The sequence below is a fragment of the Anopheles coustani genome, chromosome 2 (genome assembly GCF_943734705.1).
Source record: "Anopheles coustani chromosome 2, idAnoCousDA_361_x.2, whole genome shotgun sequence".
Taxonomy (NCBI): Eukaryota; Metazoa; Arthropoda; class Insecta; order Diptera; family Culicidae; genus Anopheles; species Anopheles coustani.
This window is the reverse complement of record NC_071289.1, coordinates 8650381-8678339: the sequence shown is the minus strand read 5'-3', so window position 1 is coordinate 8678339 and position 27959 is coordinate 8650381. Positions and strand designations below refer to the sequence as shown.

Here is a 27959-nt window from a genome sequence, read left to right as displayed (position 1 = left end):
TCCCCGGTTTGTAAGGTTTATGATGACGGAAATTGGATGCGCGACACAAGCCAGTAATAGATAAGATACCGACAAAGGGCACGTTTGTTCCCGGAGGGATTTCATTCGAAGTCCTAGGGATTTGTCAACGCGAAAGAAAGTATCCACAAGTGGCTTTCTTTAACAATCACCCAAAGGAAGTTTGTTGTAGATCTTCAATGTTTTGTTTGATAAAATTTTATACTAAGTAAGTGAGATACTCCCTATTGATCAATGATGCTTTCGTTAAGCAATTACTCATTATTTGTCATTATTTTACAATTAGTAATGAAAAAATAATGTTCAATGAATTAGAGCGTTGGGAAAATGTTATTTTTTTGATTGCAAAAATTAATAAATTGGGAAAGGAAACCTAATAGAGATACATTCCTTGAGGTTTTACTAATCCAACACAATCGATCATTTTCGATGCAGTAAAACATTGATTGCTATCGAAAGGGACGACGAATCGATCGACGGCCTAAGCTCATGACCATTTGCCTCCAATGTCCGGTTTAAAACAGTTTTTGTCGCGAAAGTGGCAAAATCTCACGATTAATGCAGCTCGAAAGCTTGTCGTGTTTGCAAATAGCAAGTTGTGTTTCGGTGAAACGCCAGAAAAGTGGTGTTTCATGCGGTGAGAGGTCTGATAAAAGTTCCGGTTATGGCTTAACCGCAAATGCATTCCTATGGAGTCAGTGTTTTACTGCTTGTTTTCATTTTAGTTCAAGGTTAAGAAGCCGTGGTTTTGTTTTTACTTATTTTCGTCGTTCGTTTCGTTTGTAATTGATTTTCATTTCACCTATTAACTGATTGTTTTCAACTGGACGGTTTGAAACACATTGACATTGATGCATCCGAATGATTTATCGTTCCGTAAGATCATTATTGCTTCGAAAAAGGGGAAAAACAGAAACTCACCTACAAAATGTGCAAGCTTTAAGGTAACCTTTCTACCCGCCATTTGCTTGAGCCCAAGGCACGTGCACTGTCAACGTGTTATTTTCACGGTTATTAGAAACGGTTTCCGTCAGCGTTCTATTATATAATGACACACGGCTCGATCGAAGGGCACGCTAATAGAGAGCTTTTTTGAACTATCATGGTCGTCATTATTTTGCATCCTTTTAGTCGTTTCTAGCTCCAGCAGCGACGTTCCCTAAAAATATCCTTTCCATATCGGACCAAGGACAACGCCACCTTCGAGTTGGTGGTTCTAGGAATTGGATGGCGCGCCAGGATCATTGACATTTCCCGAGGTGTGTGTGTGTCTGTGTGTAGGGTTTGTTTTGCAGGAAGGTGTAGTTTGTGCTTTGAGCGTGTTTGGCTAACCTAAATTTCGGTTCGTTCTCGTGGGAGAACGAGCAAAGCCCAGTCCCCAGTGGATCGGCCCGGCGTAATGTCAACAAACGCACGAAATAAAGCGCCAGCCTCGGGCCAACCTGATTCTGATATCATTTCCAACGGAAGGAACGGAAAAACGGTGCCACCACAGTGTTGCGTATCGATTTCCTGAGGTCGTGAGAGAGTTTTTTTTTCTAACTGGAAGGGAATGAACTTCCACTTTTACAGACTAATCAATCGATTTCTTGGGAAATTCAATACCGCAGCGGTTCAAAAACCACATCACAATCTATCATAATTACCATGTCATAAATGTGAAAATGATCGGACGGTATTAGATCCAATATAATTGGATTACCATCGTAGCTTTATTTTACTGCTAAATCAACCCTTTATGTGGTTGGAGTCAAGGAGATCAATTTCTTGTGGAAGGAAGTTTGCAGGATTTGAGTCTAATATTACTTGTTATTTAATTGGTTGTTTGATTTAGGATTTAACTGTAATTTAACCTCATATGTACCGGTTTCGTCCACCAACATCGATTAATTCATAACTGTGCCTTAATTAAAAGGTTTCCAAAAGACCACGACGTAACGAACCATGACCGTTTGTTACCATTGCATTTTTCTCTTTCGATACACTTTATTTCCTTCGACAGTTGGTTGGTTATCGGTTCTGCTCGGTTGTTATCTGTAACACACGATTATGCTATGTTTTTAGGGGAACACATATGGACATTGATTGCTTATCAATATGCAAACACGTCCTAAGCGGCCGCTATGGTATTAATCCGACCACAAATTTCGTTGATTGAACCTGACGTGCAAACACCGATACTCTTCTGGGCAAGATAAAACCTATTAAAGTTCCATATTGGACACCGTATGATGTTGAGTACCGTCATAAGACATTTTTGAGGTACCTCATGAATTTTACGGAAAACCTTTTCGTGACACTAAGTCATCATTACCGGTGAGAAGAAGTCCCCTTTGGAGTGTATAATTTCCTTAATGATTTTCTTTTCCCCCGTTCGCTGAAAAGGAATTCACAGGATCGCCTTGAACAGAAGTTGGTTTTCTTTTCGGGCTTAATTTCCCCTCTCTGATAGGCATCTGCCACGAAAAGAGCGTAATTGCACCTTCAATTGCAGCACGTTCGCAGTTCCACGAAATCATGTAACAGCCACTTGCCGTGGCGGTGAAGAGCATAATCTACCGATCATCAGGTAGAGTACGGATATGCAGGTGAAAAACGCACTTCCAATCGTACCACAGTTGGTTGATGTTTTATTCATTTTGATCGAATTTTCTCCACTCGAAGTGTCCATTCTTGGGGCGAGAGTGGCACGTGACATTTCGCAAAGGGTCAAATTTCTTCTTCGATCGGTGTGCGCGGCGTTTATGGACAAGCCAGAGGGTCAACTATTTCTGCCACACGTCGTATCGTTTCAGATTTCAGAGAAGCCATGTTGAGGCTTTCGATTTTTATTACGTGTGACGTGGTGGTGGTCCTGAAAGGTTACTACAAGGTTCCAGAAAAGGAAATAAGTTTCGGTTTTCGACATAAGGATCACGTCGACTTGGACGAACGAAAGTGAAGCACGTTTGAAATCGATCGTCCCTTTTTTGGTTCTTTGATGTTCTTCGTCGAAGTTATGCTGATGCTGCTGCTTGAGGACCCTGCGAATGCCATCTGTGAATCCACAATAGTTTGTTTTTCTCTCTCCAAAGTCAGGCTACGAAACCTGTTTCCATCGACAATAGTTTTCTTCTCTCGCGCGATGAACTGCTCCTGAACGGACGTGAACCAGTGGAAAAAGGGTTCGAAGTGGTGGATGAGTGAGTGTGTGGAGGAAGCAAGGGATGTAATTATTGCCCGGTGCTGCTACAACAACAAGTGATCCATCTCTCGAGGCGAGCTCCTGCGCGAAGCCAAAGTGCGGTCAGTTGGTCACAGAAGTTGATCGGAAGCGCAGCACTCGGTCGCAACTTCCCGGAAGCTGGAATAATGTGATCGATATAAGAAACAGTGTACGTGCGTGTGCGTGTGTGTGCTTGGTGTTTCACAACACGAGAAAGGACGAATGCACCCACAATGGCCACAGGAGGTACGGTAGATACGACGGATGGGAGCCCGATCCGTTGTGGTGGAGTTCCCGGTCCGGGAACGATTCCGACAGGCGACGACGATGAGGCGTACAAGAAGTTGTTTGGTGATGGAGATTCGAGTGTCTTGGACGGTGGGTTCCTCAACAGTACTTTGCTTCGGGACACAAGAACCCCTGTGGTCTTACGCCGTCCAGCGTCGAAAGCATCCTCGATGCCGTCGTTGTTCGGCGTTGGAGAGGATGACTACAAAGGAGGACTCCTGCTATCATCGAAGCCGGATGAGGATAACTCCTCTTCGGGACCGCCGTCCATCACCAGCCGGCCGAGTGACTCGAGCCGCGGCTTCCACAACACGTTCACCGTGCTCGAGCGGCACCTGCAGAGCAAGCATTTCCAGTCCCGCCAGCTGCGGCGATTCCTACAGTACAACGAGTCGAGCCGAACGCCAGTATTTTGCAACGTGCCGCCATCACTAACCGATAGTTCAAACTACTTAAGAAGTATTAGCGAGGAGAGTAGTGGTGGCTCAGGCTCCTCGGGCGTCACCAGGAGCAACGAGCGACGAGCGTCCGGGGACTCGAGCGGCGGGGATGAAGACCACGACCGGCCCAGCTTCCTCGAGCTGGAGCTGGAAGCGTCGGATCGGTTGCGAAGGCTACGGGATCGGCTCGGTGGCAGCGTCCCAGATCTACCCGGCACTGGTGCGTCGGGAGAGATGACCCTGGTGGACTCACCCCTCACCAAAGCCCTGTACGGTATCAGCCTAGAGTCGCTGGCGAGGACCAACACCGGTCGGGTCCACACGGATCCGTCGGTTTTTATCGACGAAGAAGAGGATCGCCGGAGCCTATCCGGAGAGTACCCGGACTATCCGTACTACGTGGCCCGGGGGGCGGATGGGTTGTCCTACCTGAAAGTGGTACGCAGCAGTGTCACGGCCGAGAAAGGTAGGTCTTGCCAGTGCAAACAACCGCAGCAGGAGGGTCTTGCTAAATGATGCCAATTACGTGCGGAGGACCCTGACTCGCATAATGGGACTTGAACTCCTCACTCACTCGCACGCGTCCACCATCGCCGTGTCGTTGTGTTCTTTTTCGCAATTTATGCAATTTTCTTCTACTACCACAAGGGCTTGGTGCAAGAGCATCGTTTAATAGAAGGCCACGCAGTCTTTAGCCATTGATCTTAAGTTGCGCCACTTGGGAACATGTTTTTTGTCGCACGCGCGCCCGAAGAATGTTGAAGATCGTTATTAGCTGCGCGACATCGAGCTGCGAGAAAATGGGTCACATGTTGAATTATGTTGGCCATCATGTTCTTCTGCGGAGGGGAACTCGGGAAGATGTCATGTTCCAATAAAAAAGGCAGGTGTGGTGCATCGGGTGCGTTTGTTTGAAAGTTGTCTTCTAAACAAGATTATAACGTAGAGCTTGTGAAGATTAGTCAAACACGATCTGGAAGTTTTGAAAAGTAAATTATCACCACTTGTTGTTTTCTCGGGCGCATTGGAAACATCAAATTTGTTCCATGTCTTTGGAAATTTCACAAAATTAATCCCTTTTTTTCTTTTTCTTCTCTTCTAGGTGAGTAATCGAATCCAAAACGCGGGCCATTATCTTATTTTTGGTTTGACCCGTCTTAATCCGTAAGTAAGATATCATTTTGTGTCACGTGTTTTGTTAGTCATTTGGTTTCAAACGAAATCGTGCCCGGTGGCTACTTCGATTTAAAATATATGAATTAATAATACCCTCAAACACACACATATGGTAATAACAACCTTTTGGGAAGCCATCAACACTATTCGTGCGGTGGCTATAAATTATTGGCAGCCGCCGATTGATCGAGTTTTCCTCGTAACATGGCAACGGACCCGGAGGCTGCGTTGTGTTGTGTTTCACTTTTTCACTCTTGCTGGTTTTTCGTTCGGGTTTTCCCTCCGTCTGTGATTTTGCGTTTTTTTTGCTCGCTAGCAAAATTGCTAGTTTGTATTTCCCTTTTGGGGAGCTGGGGGAAAAGTAATCTCCCTCGCCTCACTCTTCACGTTCGCGCTCGCCTCTTCAAGGGCGGTGATCTATAAAGCCAAGTGTTGGTGGCGATAAAATTGAAAGTTTGCCTTCAGCGGCGTCAACCGACGGCTCACGCCCAGTTTTCGCTACCGTTTTTCACGCGGTCCAGCTACCGGTCTCCCGGGAAAATGGCATCCGACGGGGAAGGAGTGGCAGGCGAAGGGTGTGTGTCACTTAGCACCCTTCTTGGGGTGCGTTGTTTTCGATGGCTCGATCTGTCCGGAAACCCGTCAATCGATCCCCATTTGTACCGTCATCCTGGGCCCTTTCGCCTTGGGATGACTATCAATATTTTCATCTAGAGCGGGCGAAAGTCGTCAACATCCAACCAAGCTCTGCACATCAAGTCCGACGGTGAGCTACTTAAAGGCCATTAATAACGTGACCATCTGTGTGCTGGGCAGTGACGAGATCTTCCTGTCTTGTAAGGGGCCGGCCCACCTTGGACATCTTTTGACACCACAAAATTACAGGTGACCAATATGCGGTAGATATTATCGTAGTCTTAAACACACTTTCGCGTCCTACATCACATCAGCTACATTTGCCGATGGTTATCTTGGCAATTTTTCTCGCCATTTCTATTCGTGATAATAGTGCGAAGTGGTGCGGTGTGTTGCAAAGGTCAGATCATCAGTCAACCAGCGAGGGAGAGCGATGCCTTGAAGACATCTGAATGATCGATCTTCTCCGGCGCCCAGCAATCAGTTCACTTTCGTTGCGATGAAGAGAAAGGCGTCGAGGCGGGCGTCTTTTGTTTTACTACTGTTTCTTCTCGAGACACTCCCAATCGCATTCAACTCCGGAGGACATAACCGGAGTGTGATGCAAAAGAACAGGCTTTTCCGGAGGAGGGCCCCAAAACGAGATTTTATTTTCGAACCTTTGTACACAGATCAAACTGGTTTTCGAAAACCCTCCGGCAGCCTTTGCGTAATAATTAGCCTCTTTTGCTACGAATCTGTCAAAACATGACGAATGTCGTGCACGATTTGCTTCAGGAACAAAAAAAGAGTTCCATTATGCCAGTTTTAAAGGCAAAATCCTTCCGTGTGTCGCACAAGTGCAACGTGAGACACGTTCGGTTTGGTACACGTAAACACGAACGCATGCCACACCTGAAAACGAAACAGGAACCTTTAGTCGACGTGATTATTTGAAACGTGTTGACCATTCCCGCCGATCCTAACATGAATTCATCCCCTGACGTAAGACTCGTGCCACCACCAGGTGCTTGCGGTTGGCATCCTTTCACTCGGAGGACCACTATTAAACCAGACCCCTTTTAGATGCCTTATAAGGTAGCAACGAGCCTCCGGTTTTACTTCTTCCGACGCGCAATGATGGGTCAAAGTTGATGCCACTGGGAAAAAAACACTCTGCCTATGGTTGTTCGCACGCGAATGAAGTCGTACTTACCGCGGATAAAACATCTCAATGGGAGATGAGCTGCGTTAGATTACGATCTTCATCGGGGCAGCATCATCTTGTCAAACGATGACCAACACCGATGGTACTTTCTTCCTTTCTAATGGCCTCTTGCCGGCGGGTAATCTGACGAGAGTGATGATTGTTACGATGTCGTTTGTTTGAAACCCTCCATTTGTGTTGACGGCTCGGATTAGGTAATCTTATCTAATAAAACAAGATCGTGAGTTCGGTTGGCTTAAAAGCTGGCCGGTGCGATGTCTCTTTGCAAGAAGAAATCATTTTTATTTCCCATCAATTTAAATGAAATCAGTTTCATTCCGTCTATTAAAATACAAAATGATTTAATACTTTTATCAGCTGGCATTAACATCTCCATTGATGTGAGCGATTGACCCCGATATGATCGGTTTCTCCTGTTTACGTGTGATAAAAATTACCGAATGGCTAATTTCCAATTCAGATCACATAAACTTACGAGGTTCATAGAAACACGGGTAACGGAAAGCCTATTCGACCCTTTTCACTTTTTGTGTGTGTGTTTTGGCTTTTATTTTAGTGTTTCTTAATGTTCGTACACTTTTCCTTTTCCTCGATTATAACTAGCTTTTGTTGAGACACTGAAACTAAAAACTCATCAAATTAATTATTCTTTTCAAATCCGAGAGGAAACGTCATCTCTTGGCAAAGATGAATTCCCCGGTGAGTGACGGAAGGCATTTTAATTGATCAGCCGGCCGGCTTCACTTTTCATATCCCACACGTGATTCCATTAACAATTTGGATTGTTTTCTTATCTGCCCTCGTACGTCTTGTTACTGGAAATGCGTGCATTTCTCCGCCGGTTTCGCGGGTCGAGTGCTCACTCGAGTTTTATGGTTCGAAAAATTGCAACTGGCTTTTGTTTGTTCCACCGACCACCCGTGTGTATTCATTTTAATTTCCTGTAAAAAGCATGCCTTTTAGCGCAATGGCTATGGCAGATAAAGGCGGTTTTTTATGTTTATTGGATCCGCATTTGCCTGCTCAATGAATCAGCGATGGATTGAAGCGGACATTTGCACACTTGAGCCACATTTGCAACGAATATGCACTTGAAAAAGGCAGTAAATTGAAGAAATGAAAGATGTGCTTGTCATGAACCTACAACCTTTTGGTTGTTGAATAATGCCATTATTTTATTATGATTGCCGAATAACTTGTTATTAAATTACTTCTCATGGATTAGACGTCGTATCGTGTTTGCAAACGATTTAAGTTTCTTTCTTTATCGATCACGTAAGAAACTTTGTTCCCGAAATGTCAACTCTGGCCTTGATTTGACACAACCCTCAGAACGTCAGCCGGTAAACTAATAAAAAAAAGTCCTTTCATCCTTAATAGAATGTCCTTCGCCCTGTCCGTCATGTTCTTCATTGTTGTTCTAGTCGAGGAAATGGTTTTCCACGAGCAAATGTTGACCGACAACTGATGGTTGAGTCTAGCGTTTGCTTAGGAATGTTTTGCCCGTCTCTGATTCTTTTTTGCACCTCAGAAAATGTCCTTGATTTTGAGGCGCCCGTCATGAATTGCGTGACCAAAGTCCCTGGTGTTGTGACACCGGCTGACCAACGATTTACCCTACGGTAATAAAGGTTCATTTACAATCCCTGCATTAATTATGGGATGCGGATTACTGGATTTTGAAGTGGCGTTGACTAATTTGGAAATATAGGGTGGAGCCCCGTTTAATTTGAAATGTTTCGAATATTTGCGTTTTGAATTATCGCAAATTTTCGATAAATATTTGAAAAAGTTTTTGTTAAACGTTGTTATTTGTTTCAGTCTCAAATTCAAATTGTCTAGTTGCATGCAAGCTGTATGAAATGGAATCAACCGTATGCCAAGGTATATACGTCTTGGAGCCAAAGTGTGTTTGTTTAAGCAACCTTGTTTCAATGCAAGTTGTCTAATCCTTGGTCGCCGCAAGTATATCTTGGGTTTAGTAACCTTATAAGATTTATCTTTCTTATAAATTACCAGAGATGAAAACTTTATATGCAAATAACGTTGTTCGCCTTTAATAGACCTTTCATTTAAGGGGTCGTATGTTTGAATCGGTGAACTAACTAAAAAGTTATTAGCAAATTAGCTATTTCATCCATTATCTCCGTATATTCATCTGTCAAAACATAGCTGCAGCAATGCTGTCAAACTGACATTCCGCTCCAGGTGCGGTTCAGCTGCTGCACGACACACGTCGCTGTTGTTTTTCGTGAAAATTACGTGAATTTTACCTTATCGTGAGTAAATTTGGCCTCTAACGTGTTAGTAAAGCATCCAGATAGTCTGGCAAACGCGCGGTTCCGCTCCGAGTTCGTGTTTCGATAATTGTGCCACCCTCGAATGGAAGAATGACGCATTCTCGTCGAGTGGCTGGAGAAGTGCTGCAATATGCTGCCTTTTTCATTGTGTGCTCATCGAAGAAGTGTGATCCATTTCAGTAACCTGTGGTTTATTGTTGTGCAGTGTTGAAGAAATAAAATAATCTTCTACCGAAGCAACAGAAGCGTAAGCAGCAACAATTCTCGTGTGAGGGTTTGAAACACAACGAAGTGCAGAGGTGTGGTGGGGGTAGTGGAAGCACAAATTTCAATGCCAAATTATGTATGCGTCTACTTCGAAGAAGCAGTGATGAAGTAAGACCGTGTTGATCGACCGTGCCTGATATCGTAACGAAGACAAAAAATCAAGCTTCTCCGCGTTCAAGTTTGCTGAAAGCGTACGTGACTCATTCAGGATATCCAAGGATACACACCCGCTTCCTGTTGAATGGAAGCGAAAATATAAAACCTAAAGGTGGTTTACCTCGGAGGGTGAAGCGTCCTTTTAGGCAAAATTTGGAACCTTTGCTCATATCATCCTTCCAAATGTGCGGTGTTCTCAACACCACCGTTTGAAATTCGCATAAACTGCAGGTAGTGTTTTTTGTTACGGTTTGCTTTTGTTAATTAACTTACCTTTATTATTTTACCTTCATTTTACGTTACATTTCATCATGTTATGCCATTTTAGTTATAAGGAACAATGACGGTCAGCTTGGGTACAGCATTTCATCATTTGCCAGTGACCCGCTTTACTTCCTGCCACACGCCGGAAGTTGAAGGTCGAATGTCGTGGCGGAGTGTGGAATCGATTCCACCCGGTCCAGTTGCTACAGTTACCTGCTCAAACGGGACCGGTTGTATCGGCGGCAGCCCAGTATCAAGCGGGAGAAGGCGAATATTGATTTTACATTTCACGGTGGCCGGAAGTTGGGTAGTTTACTAGTTGATGAATGTTTTATTCAAATCTGCCCGGTGGTTAACGGTGGCCGTTGTCCCGTCCTTCAAAGCACGGACGGGGGTAACGGCACCAGAAACCTCTCGCAGTTACAGTAATTGCATGAGCGGTGGAAAAGCATCTTTTTTGCCCCGCGCTTATCAAACTACGCTGTGCGGAATTGGCCCCCGGACTATGAGCTCACATAAGTAGCACCAATTTCGGTGTGGATGGATGTGTGGCGTTTGGGGCCAGGCAAGAGCAAGAAGTCGAAGCACCCACCCAACGTCCGTGAATTTCACGCTGATTGCGTACCGCTACTGGCGTGGAGAATGGACTGCTTATATCAGTTACAGTGCCGTGGCCAGCACAACGAGGTGCTCAGCCAGCCGTGCCCAGGCGTGGTCGATAGGAGGTGACCACCGGTCACTATTTTACAAACACCACCGCCAGTCGGCGCCGTCTAGCAACTTCACACAACAACCTACCTCGCAAAAGTGCGCGATTCGTTGCCGAGTAAAGGATTTAATCGACCCAAAATCTGGCCAGGAATGTTTTTATTATTTGCTGGCCGTTCGCTATTGACTGTTATGTCACACTTACGAGCGGGATAAAAGCTAACGAGACGTAGGACAAATGTTCTGCTTAGAATGCGAATGGGTTATTACCTTTCATTAGTACGTTTAACAATCGGAAATGTTTTAATTACCTTCTCTCATTTAACCCAATTATCGCCTTGTTGTGTGATTAGTGGAAGCATCGAATCATAGTGCAACAAAGGAAAGGAAAAAGCATTTTTCAAACAAAATGAGAAATGTTCTTTTTGGCTAGCTTTTGCGATTACACAACGCTTAACGCTCCAGCTCAAGTAGTTAAATTTCTCTTTAATTTGACCGATTTTTGCTCGACGCACTCAATGTTTCTGCTGGGTGGGGGCTGGGGCCTCATTTTCCCTCGCGCTCATCTCAAGGCTTTTCCCTCCATCTTTGAGTGGTCGCTGAAGCTGCATAGTAGCAGTGAACGCATTTTCACGGTTCCGTGAGCAAATTTCGTGAACTACTACACCGCCAACAACGGCTGGGGTGATTATTATCGTGCATCAATATCGCACCACTACCGCGGGAGATCGATGTAAAAATGTACTACAAAGGCAGGCAGGTGCCTCAATAATACTGAATGGACGGATGAGTAAGCTTCCAAGTAGTGTAACAACCAACACTAGTGCAACAACACCCCCGGGGCAAGAGGGTGGGTGGTTTGGATGGATGAACGCGCACCATCGAGGTTACTTATGTCATCGACACTTCTCGAACGTTTGTATATTTTTTTAGCTGTCCATTTTACTACTACTTAAACCCTACATCTGTTTTCTGTTTAAGGAAACGATCCTTCAAATTTTTGCACACCGCATAAACGTCTCCGAAACGCACCGTGGAAGGAAGCTTTTCAAGGTTTCGCGTCAGGTGATCATCAACCCCAGCGTGTCACGAGATCATCAGCATGCTTTACGAGGTGCAAAGCGAACACAAACACATCTGTAAAGTTTGCTAGCGATTTTATCTGAATTTATAGATGCTGCATTCGCATTCAGCTTTGTTATGAACAATTCGCATGTTGTGATGTCATCCCCCTCCATCAGTCGGCACTTAAAAAATAATTTCCGACATGCATTTATTTGCCTGCCATCGTGCGGACACGATCGTACCCTACAACTCCACCGCTCTTCCATGTCGGGTTCGGAGGAATTAAGTTAGCAAATTGAACACAATTTATCCCGAATACCGAGCGGAGTCACGAGTGTGTGGATATGGGGCTTTTGCATGCACGGCGGAGATGATTGAATTTCGCAGACTCCACCTCCTGACGCCGGTGACTTTACACCAGATAAGCGTCTATTTGTTTGGCCGAAGAAGGGGTGGTTACACTAGAGTAAACGCGTGTGTGTCGGATTACATTCACCGCTGGGAAATGTGAACCGTACCGGTTGGTGTTCGGTTTAATTGGCGCATTTTCTGGACAACCGAACCATGATGTAGTTTTTCGGGCTTCAAATCCTTTTTTATGTCGCATCTCGTTATTTGTAACGATATTTTTATCTTCCAGTCGGATGTTGTTTCTTTGGAACTTTTCTCCAAATGTCAAACAGTGCAGTACGTCAAGCGCACAAAACTCAAACATATCAGCGAACATCGAGGGGTTTCATGTGTCAGAAGGGTTGTAAAACAAAACCAAAACCATCCCGGCGTGAAGCAGTTGGCGAAAAATTTTTGAAAACACAACACGGCCAAGATCACACATGCCGCATATGGCAACTTTTCTGGAGAAAGGCGAGCATTTCGTCTTCTTCCGAGTAGATAACAAGTTCAAGATGTATGGCCATTCGGGTGCGATCCAATGTGCCGGCGGAATGGAACTAGTTTCCCTCCGACGGGTTTATTTTTTGTTTTGCTACACTTTGCAACGCAAAAGGAGAGCGATCGCGTATTATATGCCGCTTGCGAATTCATTCGCTTGAATAAATCACAAATCATACACACGGCGAACTCTCTCGACACAACGAAAGGAGAGAAATGTTGTCATATGTCGGTGGAAACTTACTCCCCGAAGGCACCCTTGTGTTCAACCATCACGAAAAACATAACGGTCGTGCATAATAGGGTAAGATCCCGACAACGATGACGATCGTCGTACATCTATATGTTGTGTAATAATGGATGGATGCAATCGGTCGTCGCGATCGGTGGGACGTTCAGCAAAAACGGAACACGAAAATCGAAAAGTGCACCGAATCCTGAGGGAAGCCGGGTGCCCGGGAAAGGATGCTGTGCAGGTTGGCAAAGGGACACGAAAAAAAATTGGCGGGACTAACATGTCACTTGAGAAGTTGTCTAGCGTTCATTCAGGGGGTAAATGGGGAGGAAATGGAAAAGGATTTTAAAACACTCCTCAGTGAAAGTGATATTCCTTCTTCTTACTTCCAGTGTGTGGAAGGAAGAGAACGTGAACGTCCCGTGCACACCACCATGGGAAGAAGAGAATGCTACATTTGACGTTGCCCTTAGCGTGTGTGGCAGGTTTTATGCTACGGAACGAAAATGTTGGCACTCTTCGGTGGTGTGGGCATGGAACCCCTGGGACGCATTTCATTTCACTTTCGATGGTTTTAATTTCCCTTTATCGCACTTTTTAATGGATTCGCGACGATCGTTGATTAATGGTCGTTGTGGAAATGGAAATTGCATGCGATCGTAATGGAAATGTGGATCGCGACCAAAACAAAATTAAAATTAAGTCACCGCCATATTGGATGCTGCGTGGGGAAACTGTTTACTATTGGCATGGTTTTAACGTGAACAACTTTCAACAGTGTTCTGCACACCATTGTCTGGCAGAGTTGACGATCACCCAGCTGCATTCAATTTATGGAATATTGTGACATGTTTTTGATGGTGGAGTTTTATGAGAATTTTAACACTGCATAAAATTTACACTTACTTCAATTACCTCCAGATGTAATCGAGTTTGTTTCTCAATTGATTGTGAAATTGTTAAAATCTGTAGGTCGCTTAAACGCTCCTATTGCGAGAGCTTCTTCGTTGCCTAGTACATTTGCAAAAGCAACTAGTAGTTCAAGGCCGTTTCGGAGTCGCTTTTATTTACAAACAAAAGCGAAAATAGATTTTCATGGTGCGTTTACGCACGCTCGTAAGGTGAACACTTCGGTGTGCTAGTTAAAATAAATATTAGGTTGTCCGGAGGAAAACAGAAGAATGTTGCACAATTCACGGTATTGCTCTTCATTTGTGCGTACGACGTGCTATGGACATGGGATGAAAGACGGAAAGTAAAATTACCACCTTCGCCACAATTGAACATTATTTTATCGTCTTGGGGGGAAGCATCTCAAAGGGGCGTACTCCAAAATTCAAGAAGCTATGTTGACCAATCAAACGATAATAAAGGGACCATTTATGAGAGCATAAAAGCCCACGAGCGGCGAAAGAAACTTGAACACCACAAGACTGACGAAAGACTGTCGATAAGATAGACGAATTGGGCGCTCGACGGCTTTGAAGTCGTGCCATCCCACGAAAAGGGTCTATGCGGTAACAGTCTAAATCATTCCAATTTGGAATTTCCTTCATTGGTGTCTTTATCGACTCAGTACCTCAAAAATCCTAACCATCAAACGGGCGGGATGACAGAAGACAAGCTTTGTCCGTTGATTGCATGCGCAAGAGCGAAAGTTTTTCTTCTTCATTTCGCTGCCGCTGCCAAATCTTGTGGACGACCTTTTTCGAGGTTAATTAGATCCCGAAAAACTTCGCCCGAAAAATCGCGCAGCATGGCGCTGGTGGGGTCCATGGCGGAATGGACTCATTATATGCAAATGCTTTCCCACCCCGTGTGAAGGACGGGAACAAAAAAAAAAGATGGACGCTATCTGACCGCAGTTAAGGAACGTTTTGCTCGGGCGTATTTTTTTTCTTTCTATGGTGTTTTACACTAGCGGATGGAAAATTAATTGGACGGGGTCACAATTTTCGCACCCACCCAACGGTCGTCGTCGGCGTGACACTTGCCGCGAACGGCGTTGCAATTAATTGGAGGTTTCCCTCTGGTGAAGGAAAAAAGCAAAACAGGCTAAAAACAAACATAAACCCGAGTGAGCTTTCGTGGGGAGACCTCCGAAAAATCGCTCATTTATGCGACACCGTGGAATTATGATGTGATGTGGCGTCGGGGGTATGCTTCATCACGCCCACCTACACCCACATCCACGGATGGCAAAGAAACCTATCCATTGTCCGGAAGATTAAACTCCCGGAGAGAAGCCAGTGACAGTTTCTTTTTCTTTCCAGCCGAAATGAAACATTGGACACCTTCTTTTGCGTGACAGACACGGTGATGATGCTTTATGAAGGAAAAAACACACACAAAAACACAAGACAAAAGCAATTTCTCTACGAAAATGATATCGCAGAAGAAGAAAAAAAACATACCGTGACGAACCTTATCTTAATAGGATGCAGTCATCTTTACTGTACAGGAAGGTGAATGAATTGCCTTCAACCTGTCTGCACACGCATGTCACAACAGAAGTAAAACTGGGGAAGATATTCAAAGAAACCTAAATGTTTTGGGGATCGCATTTTTGTATATCTGCTGCATCATCAAGCTGGATTGTTTGGTGCATGATTTTGCAACTGAAATAAATACACCTTGTTTGTTTTCAATCTGCAAGGTGTCGTTTATCCCACGCCATTTTTACCTTCTTGTCTTGATTAGTTGATTTTCGTGGCTCCATTTTTTAATTTGTGACGTCACCTTTGTTAACTAAGGTGACTAATGATAAAGAGTCTTAATAAATCTTCAAGATGAACCCTGATAACTATCCCATGACGTGTTTTAGAACCACAAAGCACAACTTTTGCATAATATTTGACGTTTTTTCCAACCATCCTGTATTGCATTACTTGTTAGTAAAACAGTTTTTTGTTGTAACTCTATTGCTTCTGCTTCTTCTTAATACTAAGCCTCGGAACACAGTGAGTAGAAGAAAAAGATTAAAGATAAAACTAAAGCCCCTTTTAACCTGACGTTCGGAGTACGTGATCACGCGCACGGAATCTCAATCCATTGTGGGTCCCAGTTTGACCGGCATTAACCTTACATCTTGTCTGTCTACTTCTACGACTAGAGAACTTGTTCTCTCTCTCTCCACTTTCGATCGAAGACGTTCGGACTGATTGAGGATGGCGCGTGAGGTACACGTTCCGAAAAGGTTCTTATTTGAATTAGATTTGGGAATTGGTAAACCTTGAGCCTCCCGTGTGCTCCCTGGAGGGACAATTTAGATGCGATTTGATTATTGACGTTGCGATGTGTGTTTTCTGATAGCATGTCACGTCTCAATGAAACTACATGTTTGGTTTTATTGAAATTCATGTTTGTTGTTCTGTTGTAAGTTTAAGATGTTTGATTTTGATCTCGACCTTTTGAGACAGTTATAACCCTACAACCTGCAGGAGGAAAGGTTATTAGTTTTAAATGCGTTAAACCATTTCCGTTAGGATCGGCAGGAAATTGTAAATTAATTCACCATACTAGAAACGAACGCAAAACAGGATAGTAAAACAACATTCACCGGCGGCAGCCATGGGACGAAATGATGGCATGGCAGGCGCCAGAAATGGTGTTAGGTCAAACCGGAAAGAGAACTAGGTCGCGCCTTTGCCGATGGCTCCGTTTTCCGTTTCCGTTTAGCACTCGAAATGGCACTTGAGAGTGTTTTTAAAAAGAATGCAACGCCATTGCAATTCGTCGCCGCGTTTCTAGCTTGTGGTATCGATTTTTCCCATTTTCTCCTTCTGGGATCTGGGACTTCCGATGTGTCCTTGAGAAAGCTTCCCTTCTCCGATTGAGGGCACGGTTCGGACAGAACTTATGCCTCCCTCCCAACGTCAATCAATCGATAATTAATAATGAACCCTATTTCTTTCGAACCCTGATGTTATTCTGTTTGTTTTGCAATCAATTTAATTATTTGGCGCAGTTTTGCTCGTTCGCGTTGACAACAGCGAAAAATGTTTCGAAACCCCATAATTAATGCACCGCAAACGCTAATGTGGCGGGGCATGCATTTGCCATTTTTATTTCCTTCGCATACACCAACGTTTTGACGTAACGACACGTGATTTCACTTTCGATCTGTATTATGCTCACCTCTCACCGGTTCAATTCCCTGATTGAACGGTTTTTGGGATTAATTCGCCCTGGCCTTAGACTGGCCACCACCGTAAACCAAGCTCCGAGGGCCGGAGGAGAAGGAAGATTTATTAGACTCTACTACTCCCCGCCGATGAAGTAATCATCATCCGTCCACTCATCGAACAAAACGGCAGGGAAATGGAGTGATGAGTATCTTCTTCGGCCAGGTCCGAATAACAAATGGCAAACCGATTGACCCGTGGCCAAAATTGTGTTCAGCCCCCAGTCAGAGGGGGCCCCCGTTTGGCTGCTGGATAATAATGTGGCTAATTAATGTGACCGTTTGGCACACTTCCTCCCCTGGGCGGAAAATGGTCGTGTATGCAAAACTATTACGCCTCACGCCCTGGGAAAAAGCGGCGGAGAAGCCACAAATAAAAGCAAAACTTTGCATCAATCTGAACGAATCAGATTAGGCAATTGTGTGTTGTGAGGCCAGGTTGGTTTTCATGTCTTGCTCGGAAATCGCAAATGTTACCCACCATGGATTGACCGGAACCGTCGGCCGAGCGGACGCGAAGCTGCCGATTGGCGGCGACAACGTGTTGCAATAAAGTGCAAAGCGAACGGTTCGCTAAAATTATCGACCATTGATGATTATGACATCGTAAAACAGCACTTCTGGCGATATGCACAAAAAGGCAGGCAGCCGAAGGAAAATGGAAATGTTTTTTCTTTGTGTTGTGTGGCTTCGGAAAGTAGTTAAACACCGTTGTCCACCAGTCAGCATCTAATTTAATCGATTTTTACTACTTGCCTCCCTCACGGGGTGTAATCAGCTCGAAATCAAGCCGATAGTGCTGGCGATTCGCAACATTCGATACAGAAAAAGAGCTCAATTAGACGCCGATCGTAAAGAGCCAGTCAGTCGGGGTATCCCAGTTGCCGTGGTAATTTTCCTGCCTCGGGAAACAGGTGACACATTGGCGGCATAAACATCATGGCTTGGGGTTGGGGCTTTTTCTTTTCCTTTCCACTGGCACCAACAATTACGGGGTAGAAATTCGGCGGCAACAAATTGAATGATCGATTTCGATTGGTCATTTTGAACCGATCAACTGTTGTGTTGTCCCGAATGCTGCCGTTGGACTGATCGCGTCGAGAAAGTGATGTTAATTTGTTTGTTCACGTGAAGGAAAACAAAGTGGCCAGTTTTATTTGCTTCACTTTCGAATATTACACATACACACACGGTAGGTGATAGTGGTTTCGGTTGGAAACACGAAAAATATCAAATAGGCAACGCGAGGGAGAATTTTGGCTTCCGCAAAGGAAAACCCGTTCGAAACGGTAGCTAAGCTTGAGATTTAAAGGTGACAACCTTTCAAATGCCGCTGAAATGCACAACTCATTGCGATTGCAAAATTTATTATTGAATTCAAATGTGCTGATAAGGCAATAAATAACTGAGCGAGAGCTGCGTCCAAAAATGGTGCTGTAAAGCCCGAATCAAAGCCTAAACATATTCATCCATCTATTAAACCTTGCGCGCGCGCGCTAAGGCTTGTCACTTGAAATTTATTGCGTTTTCTTTTGGCGGCGGGTGGAAGTTACCCCAAGTCCGTAGATCGGCGCTACTGCGTGTCACCCCTTTGGACTACTGCTGCTTCTTTATCGTGATCTTTGCTGCCGTTTTCTGAGTTTTTTTTTCTACATTTCCCGCTTGGTGTTTCGAGAGGAAATTTGACAAACAGCACAATGGTCCTCCGGTTTTTACGTTCGTGCTGGCCTTTTCTGCGTCCCCTCTCATCATCGTTTGGGGAGGAAAATAATTACTTTCTCTCACAATTTTCCGTGGATTAAGTTACCGTTTTCCCTCCCCTCCCAGTTTGGTCGAAGCTTCTGCTTAGGTTTGTGCAGAAGAAAAGTGCTTCCGACAGGAGAAGCATGACTCGCGGAAACTAGTCACTCGCGGCGTAGAATGTGACAGTTGGGATTATCATAAGCTCGCTTATCACATTTCTCTGTTTTGCGTCATAAGTAATAAAATGTTAATATTTGCATTTTCTTGACTCAAGAGTTACCTATCAAAACGCCGAGGCCCGTTTATTAATATTTACAAGTGGAAGCAACATAAAACAGCAAGTGATAAAGTCTTCCCGATAAAAGAAAGGTACCGAAAATTTCATTTGATGAACGCACAGCTTACACTTATTATAATAGGTGAATGCTAAATTGGACGAGATATGCTATCTGACGGCCAACATAGATTGGACTCGGCAGAAGCGAATTTTCCAGCTCTCTCTTCATTAATTATTTATTCGCGTTAAGGAACCTTTTTGGCCAACCTTTGCCATTAAAAAGAACGGATTTTACATAAACAAAATTAGTAATGGAAATAAGAAAGGTAACTGGAACAAGGGAGAAAGAATGAATGAAAAGGTTTTTACTATAAACTTTTCCATTTCCAAAATGAGAAAATGAAACAAATGAAGAGTGATCGATGGACAAAAGGGCACAACATTAAATTTATCATGGAAAATCACTCAGGATCACACTCCTTCTGGTACTGTGTCCTATCTGGGAACTTTCACCAAACTTATCCTTTCACCGACTTCCATCAACCGATGAGACATTGTCATTACCCAAAGCGACAGATAAAGCTGATGATTGGCGTATCTGTTTTGCTCACCGGACAATGACTCAATTTGGGTTGGACAAAGAAGAACAGCTTCTGCATTTTACAAATAAATACATTACATTTCCGAATGTCTGTGGATTTTTCCGACTGGCAACACTGGTGGCTGCAGTTTGCGTTTGCCGGCTTCAGACTGACCACAACTCTCTTTCTCTCTGTTGTATGAAGAGCTTTTATTGTTTACTTCGCTTGTTTTGCTCGCTGGTTTTGGCGTCTTGCGTTTGTAAAGACGCTGTTGGCTGCAGTTTTAACATTCTTTCCCATCCAATCGCTCTCTCTCCTGCGATGCGAATGCAGTTTTAATGCTTCCACAAAAATCATGCTGGAGCATGTTAATCCTCTCCCTTCTCTTCGAACACGCACTGCAGACTCACTCTCACTGTTTTGGGGGGAATGTTGGTGAATGGTTTTTCTTCAGCGGAGGCTTTTCTCTCCGGTGCAATGCTCTGTTATGTTTACGGGCCAACCCGTGGGCTCCCCGGCTCTCCAACATGATGCGGTCCAAATGCAGAAGAAGTGGAGCCCGGGAAGCTTTGCTGGCGCCACCGGCTTCTCAGTTCGCTTGCATCAGCCCAACGCGACGCACAACAACGACGATCGGGTGGCGGGTGAAAATTGGTGTTCGTTTTTCGAGCTGTGGACGATTATGTTTTGATGCTGAAGATCATTGGTTTTCGTCGCAACACTTTCGTGTGATGTGCAGTTTTTTTGTGAGAGTGGTATTTGGTGAACCAATTAAAACAATCACTAAGATTGTTAAGATACAATATCGAAGAGAAGAACCTTACGATCTAAAACTGTTTTAAAAGATTGTGTTTGTTTTAAAGTGGCTTAAAAGAAAGGTAGCATTGGTTGTCTACAATCAAAGTGAAATAACCAAACTGCTAAAGAGAGTGCAAGAAGTCGACCTTCTTGCTCAATCACGTTCAGTGTTGTTCTTGTTCTGTCTGTACATCATATTAAACCTTTTTGCAAATGTCGTACAGCCCGCAAAAGTGAGTGTGTGTGACGCCTTGTATCATTTTGCATCAAGAGTCGAAACGTGTGACGTTCTAATGCCACGATGAGCCTGAGCAAAATGGAGGAAGTGAGCCTGGCGCTGGGTGGAAGCACCCGGGTGTTCCAGGCCATCAGCAACATGGATTACTTCATAACCAGTTGAGTACCGGCGGGCGCCAATTTGTCATTTGTTGTCGGAGTAGTCGATAAGTCTGCACTAACAAAAATCCCGCTCCCTCGAGACTTAATTCAAGCCACTCGAGCGTTTATGGCTAACAAAGAAATATTCCTTGTGTCACGTCGTGAATAATATTTGCACAAGAAATCACGAAGGAGAACAGGATACAAACAGGATTAATATTGGGAAAAGCTATGTGTCTTTTAGAGGGATTGAAAAAAAAATATCGCCGTGTTGACATCAATAGTTTATCATCGTCAACTCTAATTCATGTAGACTATTGACTGTCGCATCTATTAAAAATGAATGGATCTGTTGTTCACTAACCTCGCAGCATATAAGGCTCGTTTGCTCGTTCTCTTACATAAATCGCTAAAATTACAGGCACCTACCACCTAAAGCTTTTCACGATGGCGAAAGTCATTAATCTTCCTTAAGCATGTGCTTGAAAAATGGTTCACTCGGTGAAGATGAAACCGTCTGAACCGTATCTTACCTTTCCCCCACTTGTGCCGTAAACCACAACACGATCGTTTTCATTTAACATATAATGGTTGCAATGGTTGGCACAAAGACAATTTGTGGAATGATGCCTCGTTGAAAGTGTGATCTGTGTTGAAGCGTTTGCACTAATTACGTGATAATTGAGCGCCAACCGTCACGATTTTGATCTCGGTATGGATTTTTGCTTTTTTACTTCAGTGCATGACAAATGATTCAATCGTTGAACATGGAAAGGCCCACATCAAAGATCATTCCATCGATGATACCGTTGTCTATCTCGTCATCTTGAACAGTCGTTTCCTAACCTTATGGCATCATGGATATATGTATTATTTATGTTTCCTTTTGTTGATTTTGGCAGTCGTTCCGTTTCGGTTTTGTGTCGTATTTTCCACTTCTTTACGTTTGTTTGCTTCATTTTCGTACCTTTTTTCTCCATTCGTTGATCGTTAGTTTTCTGTTCACAGTCGAATTGAGTAAATCTCCTGCAGATAACATAGGTGTGATGCAAAGGCGATAAGATCTTTCGCTTTTCAAAGCGCTTGCGGATTCCAGGAATGTTTTCCGCGCAAAGAAAGCAGCTTCATCGCAACGCGTCTCCCAAAAAGTCACAGACCCCCTCGCTTTGATTGTTGATGCGTGTGAGAATTAAATACCATCCATCTCTCCCTCAAGCAGCCCATCGTCCCCACCCCGCGTCCTCCGTCGTGATAAGAAGAAGGAATTGATATTGAGTAATTAGAGGCGCGCGCGCGAAATTGTACGCCGATTCCAAGATCCGACGGGCACGCATCGTACGCAGCTTCACACACGTGTCCGTATGCAAATGTTCGATCAAATCTGCCAACAATGTGCTAGTGATCTCACGAAGAAAGGGAGACGGAGAGAGAGAGAGCTTCGGAAGCGCGTCTGATGACGAAACGATGAAGTGCTGTTATCGGTTGTTCGGTGGGGAAAACGAAGGAGGAAAAGCTGTTGATATGATTATGGTGCCTGCCTCCTGCTGTGGGGTGAGGCGTCGGGCCTCCGCCCCAAACTCCTACGCCTTCGTCGACCGTGCGCGGGTGGTCGTTTTCCAAGTGCCTTCGGTGGAAAAGCGATAGTTTGGTGGAGGGAAAATTGACGCGCCAAAATCAACAAGCATAATGGGATTTGATAAGCATGTGCGAAACGATGAAGTCTGCAAATGGCAAGTGAATTGAAGGCTGGAGTAATTTAAGACTAGACAGTAAAAGGTGTACGAAAGAAAACAAGGAGATTTTCCCCGTGCTGCGATGGAAGAGGAGGACGTGTCTTCGCTCTGCGGGAAAAATGCATCCCACACGGGATTTGAGGATGAATTAGAAAAGTCCTCCTCCACGCCGTCCGACTTCGAAGTGTTCGACTACGAGGACATCCGGGAGGGTCCGGAGCTCGAATCGGGAGCAAATGGTGGCCAAAGGAGGCCCGAGCGGTCATCTTACCATCGCCGGTTCGGGACGTTGAGCAGCGACGAGGAGGCGGATGCGTGCGGAACTCCGCTGAACCTCGAGCTGGCGCAACTGCTCACGCAAGGCATCGTGACGAAGGCGAAGGCCAACTTTGGCATCTCGAAGAACATCGAAACGCTCGAGCGGAGTACGATCGAGCTCGAGCGCGAACTGCTCGCCACGTCTTCCGCGGAACCGGAGCAAGAATCCGCTCCGGATGGTCGACGAACGAGCTACAACTCCTCGTCGTACAAGAGGGATCCGGATCTATTTCTCCGCCGGTCGGACGACATCCTTCCGGGGTCCGGACAGTCAGCCCACGACGATGAGGAGGTGGATGTCGATTTCGTGCGGTTGAAAAACGAACAGCTTCAGCGGAGCAGAGAACAGGGTGAGGCGGATCCGATGGGTCAATTTTTCGAAGACGACGAGCTGGTGTTCGAAACGCAAACGCCGACGGGTGGCGGCGGCGGGTCGGCGGGCCACGGTGGGGGTGCCTTTTTCCGCTACCAGGAACCGACCACGTCCTACCATTCGGCTTACGGTGGCTTCGACAGCGAGCGGATGATTTTCGAAGGTATTTGTGCCGCGCACGCTCAAGAACGGCCATTTTGAAAATAGTTCATGCTGTGTGCAGTGCTTTATCAGAAACATTCAGCTTTTTTCATTTTACCTAGGAAAAGTAGGATTTGTTTTCCTTGAAAAAGAGAAACCCGAAAATTATCGGACTTACTTCTTGATTGCGAATTTTATTTTTAGTTTTGCGCTTTATTTTACACAAGCAAAATCGATATAATTTCTGCTTCTTTATTCGCACGCTTCACACCAAAAGTAGAACACAAATGTCGATTTGACCGTACTAAGCCCTCGAGGAAAAAACGTGCGAAGTACCTTTTTCATTAATTTTCCCATGTCAATTACTATATTTCAAATTCCCGTACACAGCGTCGGAAGATCGATCATATTTTGCTCTTGACCGCCTTTTACTATTCGTCCGTTCATCCGATTAGCGATGACCCATTTGGCTCGGCATCATCTTGGCGTACGGAGAAAAATCGATTGCAGCCACCCCTCCCCGCTCCCAGGTTTTCCCGGGACGGGACAATATTTTACCACCACCTTCGAACGATGGGCATCGAATTGATCGATTCCAGCCGTCAATTCATTGCCATGATCACTCGATCAAGCGGGTGACGGCTTCGTTCGTTCGATCGATCGATCGATCCATTGATGATGATGAAGATGATTCGTGAAAAATTTCCACCCGGGTGGCAACAACCCCCACAGAGCGGGAACGAGCTGAACCGAATGGCCTACGGTGGTCTTATCTTCGTCATACTCCGACGGAACTTGTCCAAATCGAGGTTAAAGGGCTAAACAGGGACGTTTCAATCGTCAATACCGTACCGTCATGTTGTAGAAGCTTGAGGAAACGTTGATTGAAACAAAATAATCTTGTCCCGGGTGTCTAACGGCCCTTTTCTCTTCCCTTCATAGATTTCTCGTGAGATGCGCCGTTGCGTTTTGATAGATTATCCACAATGTATCGGAAGAGGGAGGAGAGGGTTCGCTAGCGCAGCATCCGAAGCGGGATCAATGTTTACTGCCCGCTGGAAAACCGGTACACCGACCGCGTGTTCAAAGAAATGGCCAGCTCCGTTTATCGACGTGTGTCGATTTTGATGGTCGGAGGGGAAACAGGAGTTTCGCAAAACCCGCTTCGGGATGTGCAAAATTTATGGGACGATGTCTCTCCTCCACCAAAGCAAGAAAGATGCATTTTGAGCGAAGGGTGAAAGCAGAAGGCACTTTAGAAAAATATGTTTTCCCTCCCCACCTGTTAGTGGAGAACATAGTACCAACGGGATCCAACGGTTTACGCTTTCAATGAACATATCAAATGACATGCGGCCCGCGGGAAACCCGTTTCGACGAGTGCACCGAAGAAAAATTAGCAACCAGCGTTTTTGCGACTTTCCAAACATTGGTCCGGGTTTTCCACGCTATCTGTTTGTTGACATCTTTTCGACAGCCGCCTGTATGCAAATTAAAAGACGAAACACACGCAACACGATGAAACAAAATGTTTTCGTGGCGATTAAAACAGAAGACTTCAACACCCGACCAAGCGACGAACGCTCCGTTCGAAAATGTCTCCGCTAAAGCTGAGGGTCAATTGCTGTGGAAATCAAGGAGACATGGGTGGGGGGACAAGAGGGCACGACTCTGGTGTGGCTCTTCTCTCACTCTCTCTCTCCAGCAATGCCTACAGGTGTGCAACCTAGAAACCTGCATTTCCGAAACCAGGTCGACCCGCCAGGCGAAGGTGCGGGCAATGGCTATCAAGAACTAAACAAACTTGCCCCCAGATGACGACGACGATTGGTGTTCCTCCTGGCGCCTTTCCGCCTCGTGTCGTGGCATTTGGCCGCCATCACCCTCGGGGAGGGTGATTCGTAGATTCATTTTCATCCTCTATAATTCCATCAAATAACTCTCGGGGTTGCTGGAAGGGAGGAAGGAAGTGTGTTGTGGTGCATCTTTCGCACCAATATGCTAACGCTGCCACTGTCGGTGTTGCTGCCGTGGTTTTTCCGTTATCTTTCCCCGGCGGCGATACTTTGCGCGGTCAGAGAGTTGGTTTCCTTTCGCCCGGCGTTGATGTGCAGCATTGCCTGAGGAAAGGTGGAAAGGGAAGTGCCGCTGGAAACGCGCGGTGTGCAGGCATGAGAGAAACATAATTGCAAACCATGCCCTTTCGAAACAGATACCAATTGAATAGTCTGTTTGGTTAGTAAACACTAGTAAAGGTATCGAAGAGTTGATTCTCTGTATTTAAACTAGAAACAAATTATCCAAACCGTTCCGTAAAAATCTTCACTTTAATTATATGTTTAGAATCAAAAACAAGGTAATTACAACCCGTCTCAATAATTGCCCGCAAATGCATTCCATCTGTCCTTTCCATTTTTTACTCTTCGCCTCCGTCTTTTGCTTCTATGCTAGCGAAACAAATAAGCTATCAGCTTCAACCACGTTCGTATTAAGCTCCTCTCGGTTTAAGCTCCAACACCGATGATCCGCTGATCACGCTGGCGCCAAGTTATGCGCTGCCAGCAGTGAAAAGTTAAGTAATTATCTCCGCTAACTGGCGACAGTGTTTACTTTTATTTTTATCTGAGATTAGCATAATTGTATGTTATTTGTTTTCGTCGTACCACCTCCCCACGAGGGAGGCATGGCTAATAAATACTCGCTAACGATTCAATTATTCCGACCGTTGGTGGCGTGAGGATGAAGAAAGAGGTGCATTTGGTTTCTCCTTCCCTTACTGATCGAACATGTACGGAATTAAATGTCTTTTCCTTGCGCGCTTGTGTCAGCATCCGGTGGCCACGGTGGTTTTTCGGTTGCCAGCGGCAAAAAGGTCGTGATTAACCAACGTGGAGGTTTCTCGGTGCGATTGAATTAATTCCCGGTCAGCGTTTGACAACATTGTTAGCTTACACACGGTGCAAAACATGTTCATGCTGCATGTTTGCATCCTGCGTGAGAGTTTCCCTTCGGGAAGAGGTGGAAAACTCTCTCCCACCGACGGGCAGAATCGTGTCCCGGTAAAGTAAGTGGCGACTTGGTGTGCGATTTGTGTTTTCGATTCGATTCGACTTCCTGCTAAGCTCGGGCGAGCAGGCGGCTAATCAAGCCGTTTTAAAAGCTGGAGGGAATCCGGGAAAAAAGTCAAACGTCCAGCGGAACGCGGAAGTGCGTAGGCGTTAAAGCGAAGCAGCGCTCGTTTGACGATGAACTTTTCCCATAAATTTTCTCCTCCCGTTCATGGGAACAGATTCAAGTCTGCCGCCCCCCACATGACATTAGTTGAGACACGAGATCTGCATAAAATCTGACTCCTCTCCGACCACCACCTCCCTAATGGCTTTCTTTCCCCTTGGAGGAGAGCACACAATGGTCAGTTTGATTTGCATTTGGTATGTGTTTTTTTGTGTGTTAGATTTCGCCCTCTCATGTTTGCCTCTCCGCGGGGCCCGGTAGTAATGTGCTTTTTCGCTGCTAAAGCGCGAAATAAATTGTCGAACAATGTTGTACAACAGCAAAGCATATTTTTCCATACCGGCTTACCGGAGGCTTAAATATGTTACTACTCGCATTTCTGCCCGCGCTCTATTGGCAGGCTCGTGTGAACAGAAGAAAACAAACAAGGGAAGGTAAAGAAAAGAAACATAATAATGCAACCTCCGGCACCTTCTCGTGATCGCGAAATTTTATTTGTACTTGATCGCGCCACCCGTTTTCTTTTTGGACCATGGGGAGGAGAAGGGAAGAGCAAAGAAGGGAAGTAATGCTGTGTATGCACAGCTGATGTTATAACTTTATTTTTCATCCCCGAGTCGAGTCGAGGAGCGAGTCGTCGCGTATGGGAAAAGTGGTCCAATTTCCCTACGATCGAAGCGAAGTGATGCTGCCATAAACAATGCGCAATGTGTAAACGTGTGGACAGCTTCTTGGCATGCGTGGGTGGGTGTGGGGGGTGTACGGTGTCGATTTACGCCAAGGGGAGTAACAGGGCATTTCATGGAAGTGGAGTGCTTTTGAGAAAATGTCTTAATCATTCCGCATTGTGTGAACTTTCCTGGATTCCAACGCCTTTTATACGAGTTTTTCTCCATTAAACCTTATCGAAACAGTTTGAAAAGACACTAACAGACAATAGTTTTGAGGTGATAAGCTGTTTAATCCACGCGCTAAGTTGTTATTTAACACGACCGATAATGAAACTCGTAGCAATCAATAGCAACTTGTTACAAAATCTTCCTCATTGTGTTGCTGGAAGGAAATGTCTTCGGAAATGAAATTTTTGGGGGGCGCTGTCCGCCTCTTTTACTTCTCACTCACCCCCGCCCGAAAAGGGCTTTTACTTTCTTCCACCACGCCGTTATCGCTGGGCGGCCTGGGTTTCGATTTTCCGATTTCCGTTCCGGAATGTGTCCCATTCATATTTTCCAATTTCCGCCCAAGCAAGAAACCCCTCCCGCACACGGGGGGCGCACACTTTTACTTCGGATTGCAATTATGGGCTGGGCCGGGGAAAAGCCCCCATCGTCGTCGGTGGGCGCG

At 45.1% G+C, this 27959-nt stretch overlaps 1 protein-coding gene across 4 annotated transcripts in view; it reads left to right on the top strand.

Annotated features, from left to right (window-relative positions):
• Window positions 1-27959, top strand: part of LOC131266769 (trafficking kinesin-binding protein milt) — an 83907-nt gene that overhangs the window by 33389 nt on the left and 22559 nt on the right. Inside the window, exon 1 of one of the 4 annotated variants that reach the window (XM_058269399.1) lies at window positions 4016-4417. The exons of 2 other annotated variants lie outside the window; for them this stretch is intronic. In XM_058269399.1, coding sequence (XP_058125382.1) covers window positions 4186-4417 — 232 coding nt within the window. In that variant the 5' untranslated portion in view covers window positions 4016-4185. Of the gene's footprint in view, window positions 1-4015; window positions 4418-9793; window positions 9925-27959 lie in introns of those variants that run through there. One more of the 4 variants, XM_058269404.1, reaches the window with a different exon arrangement.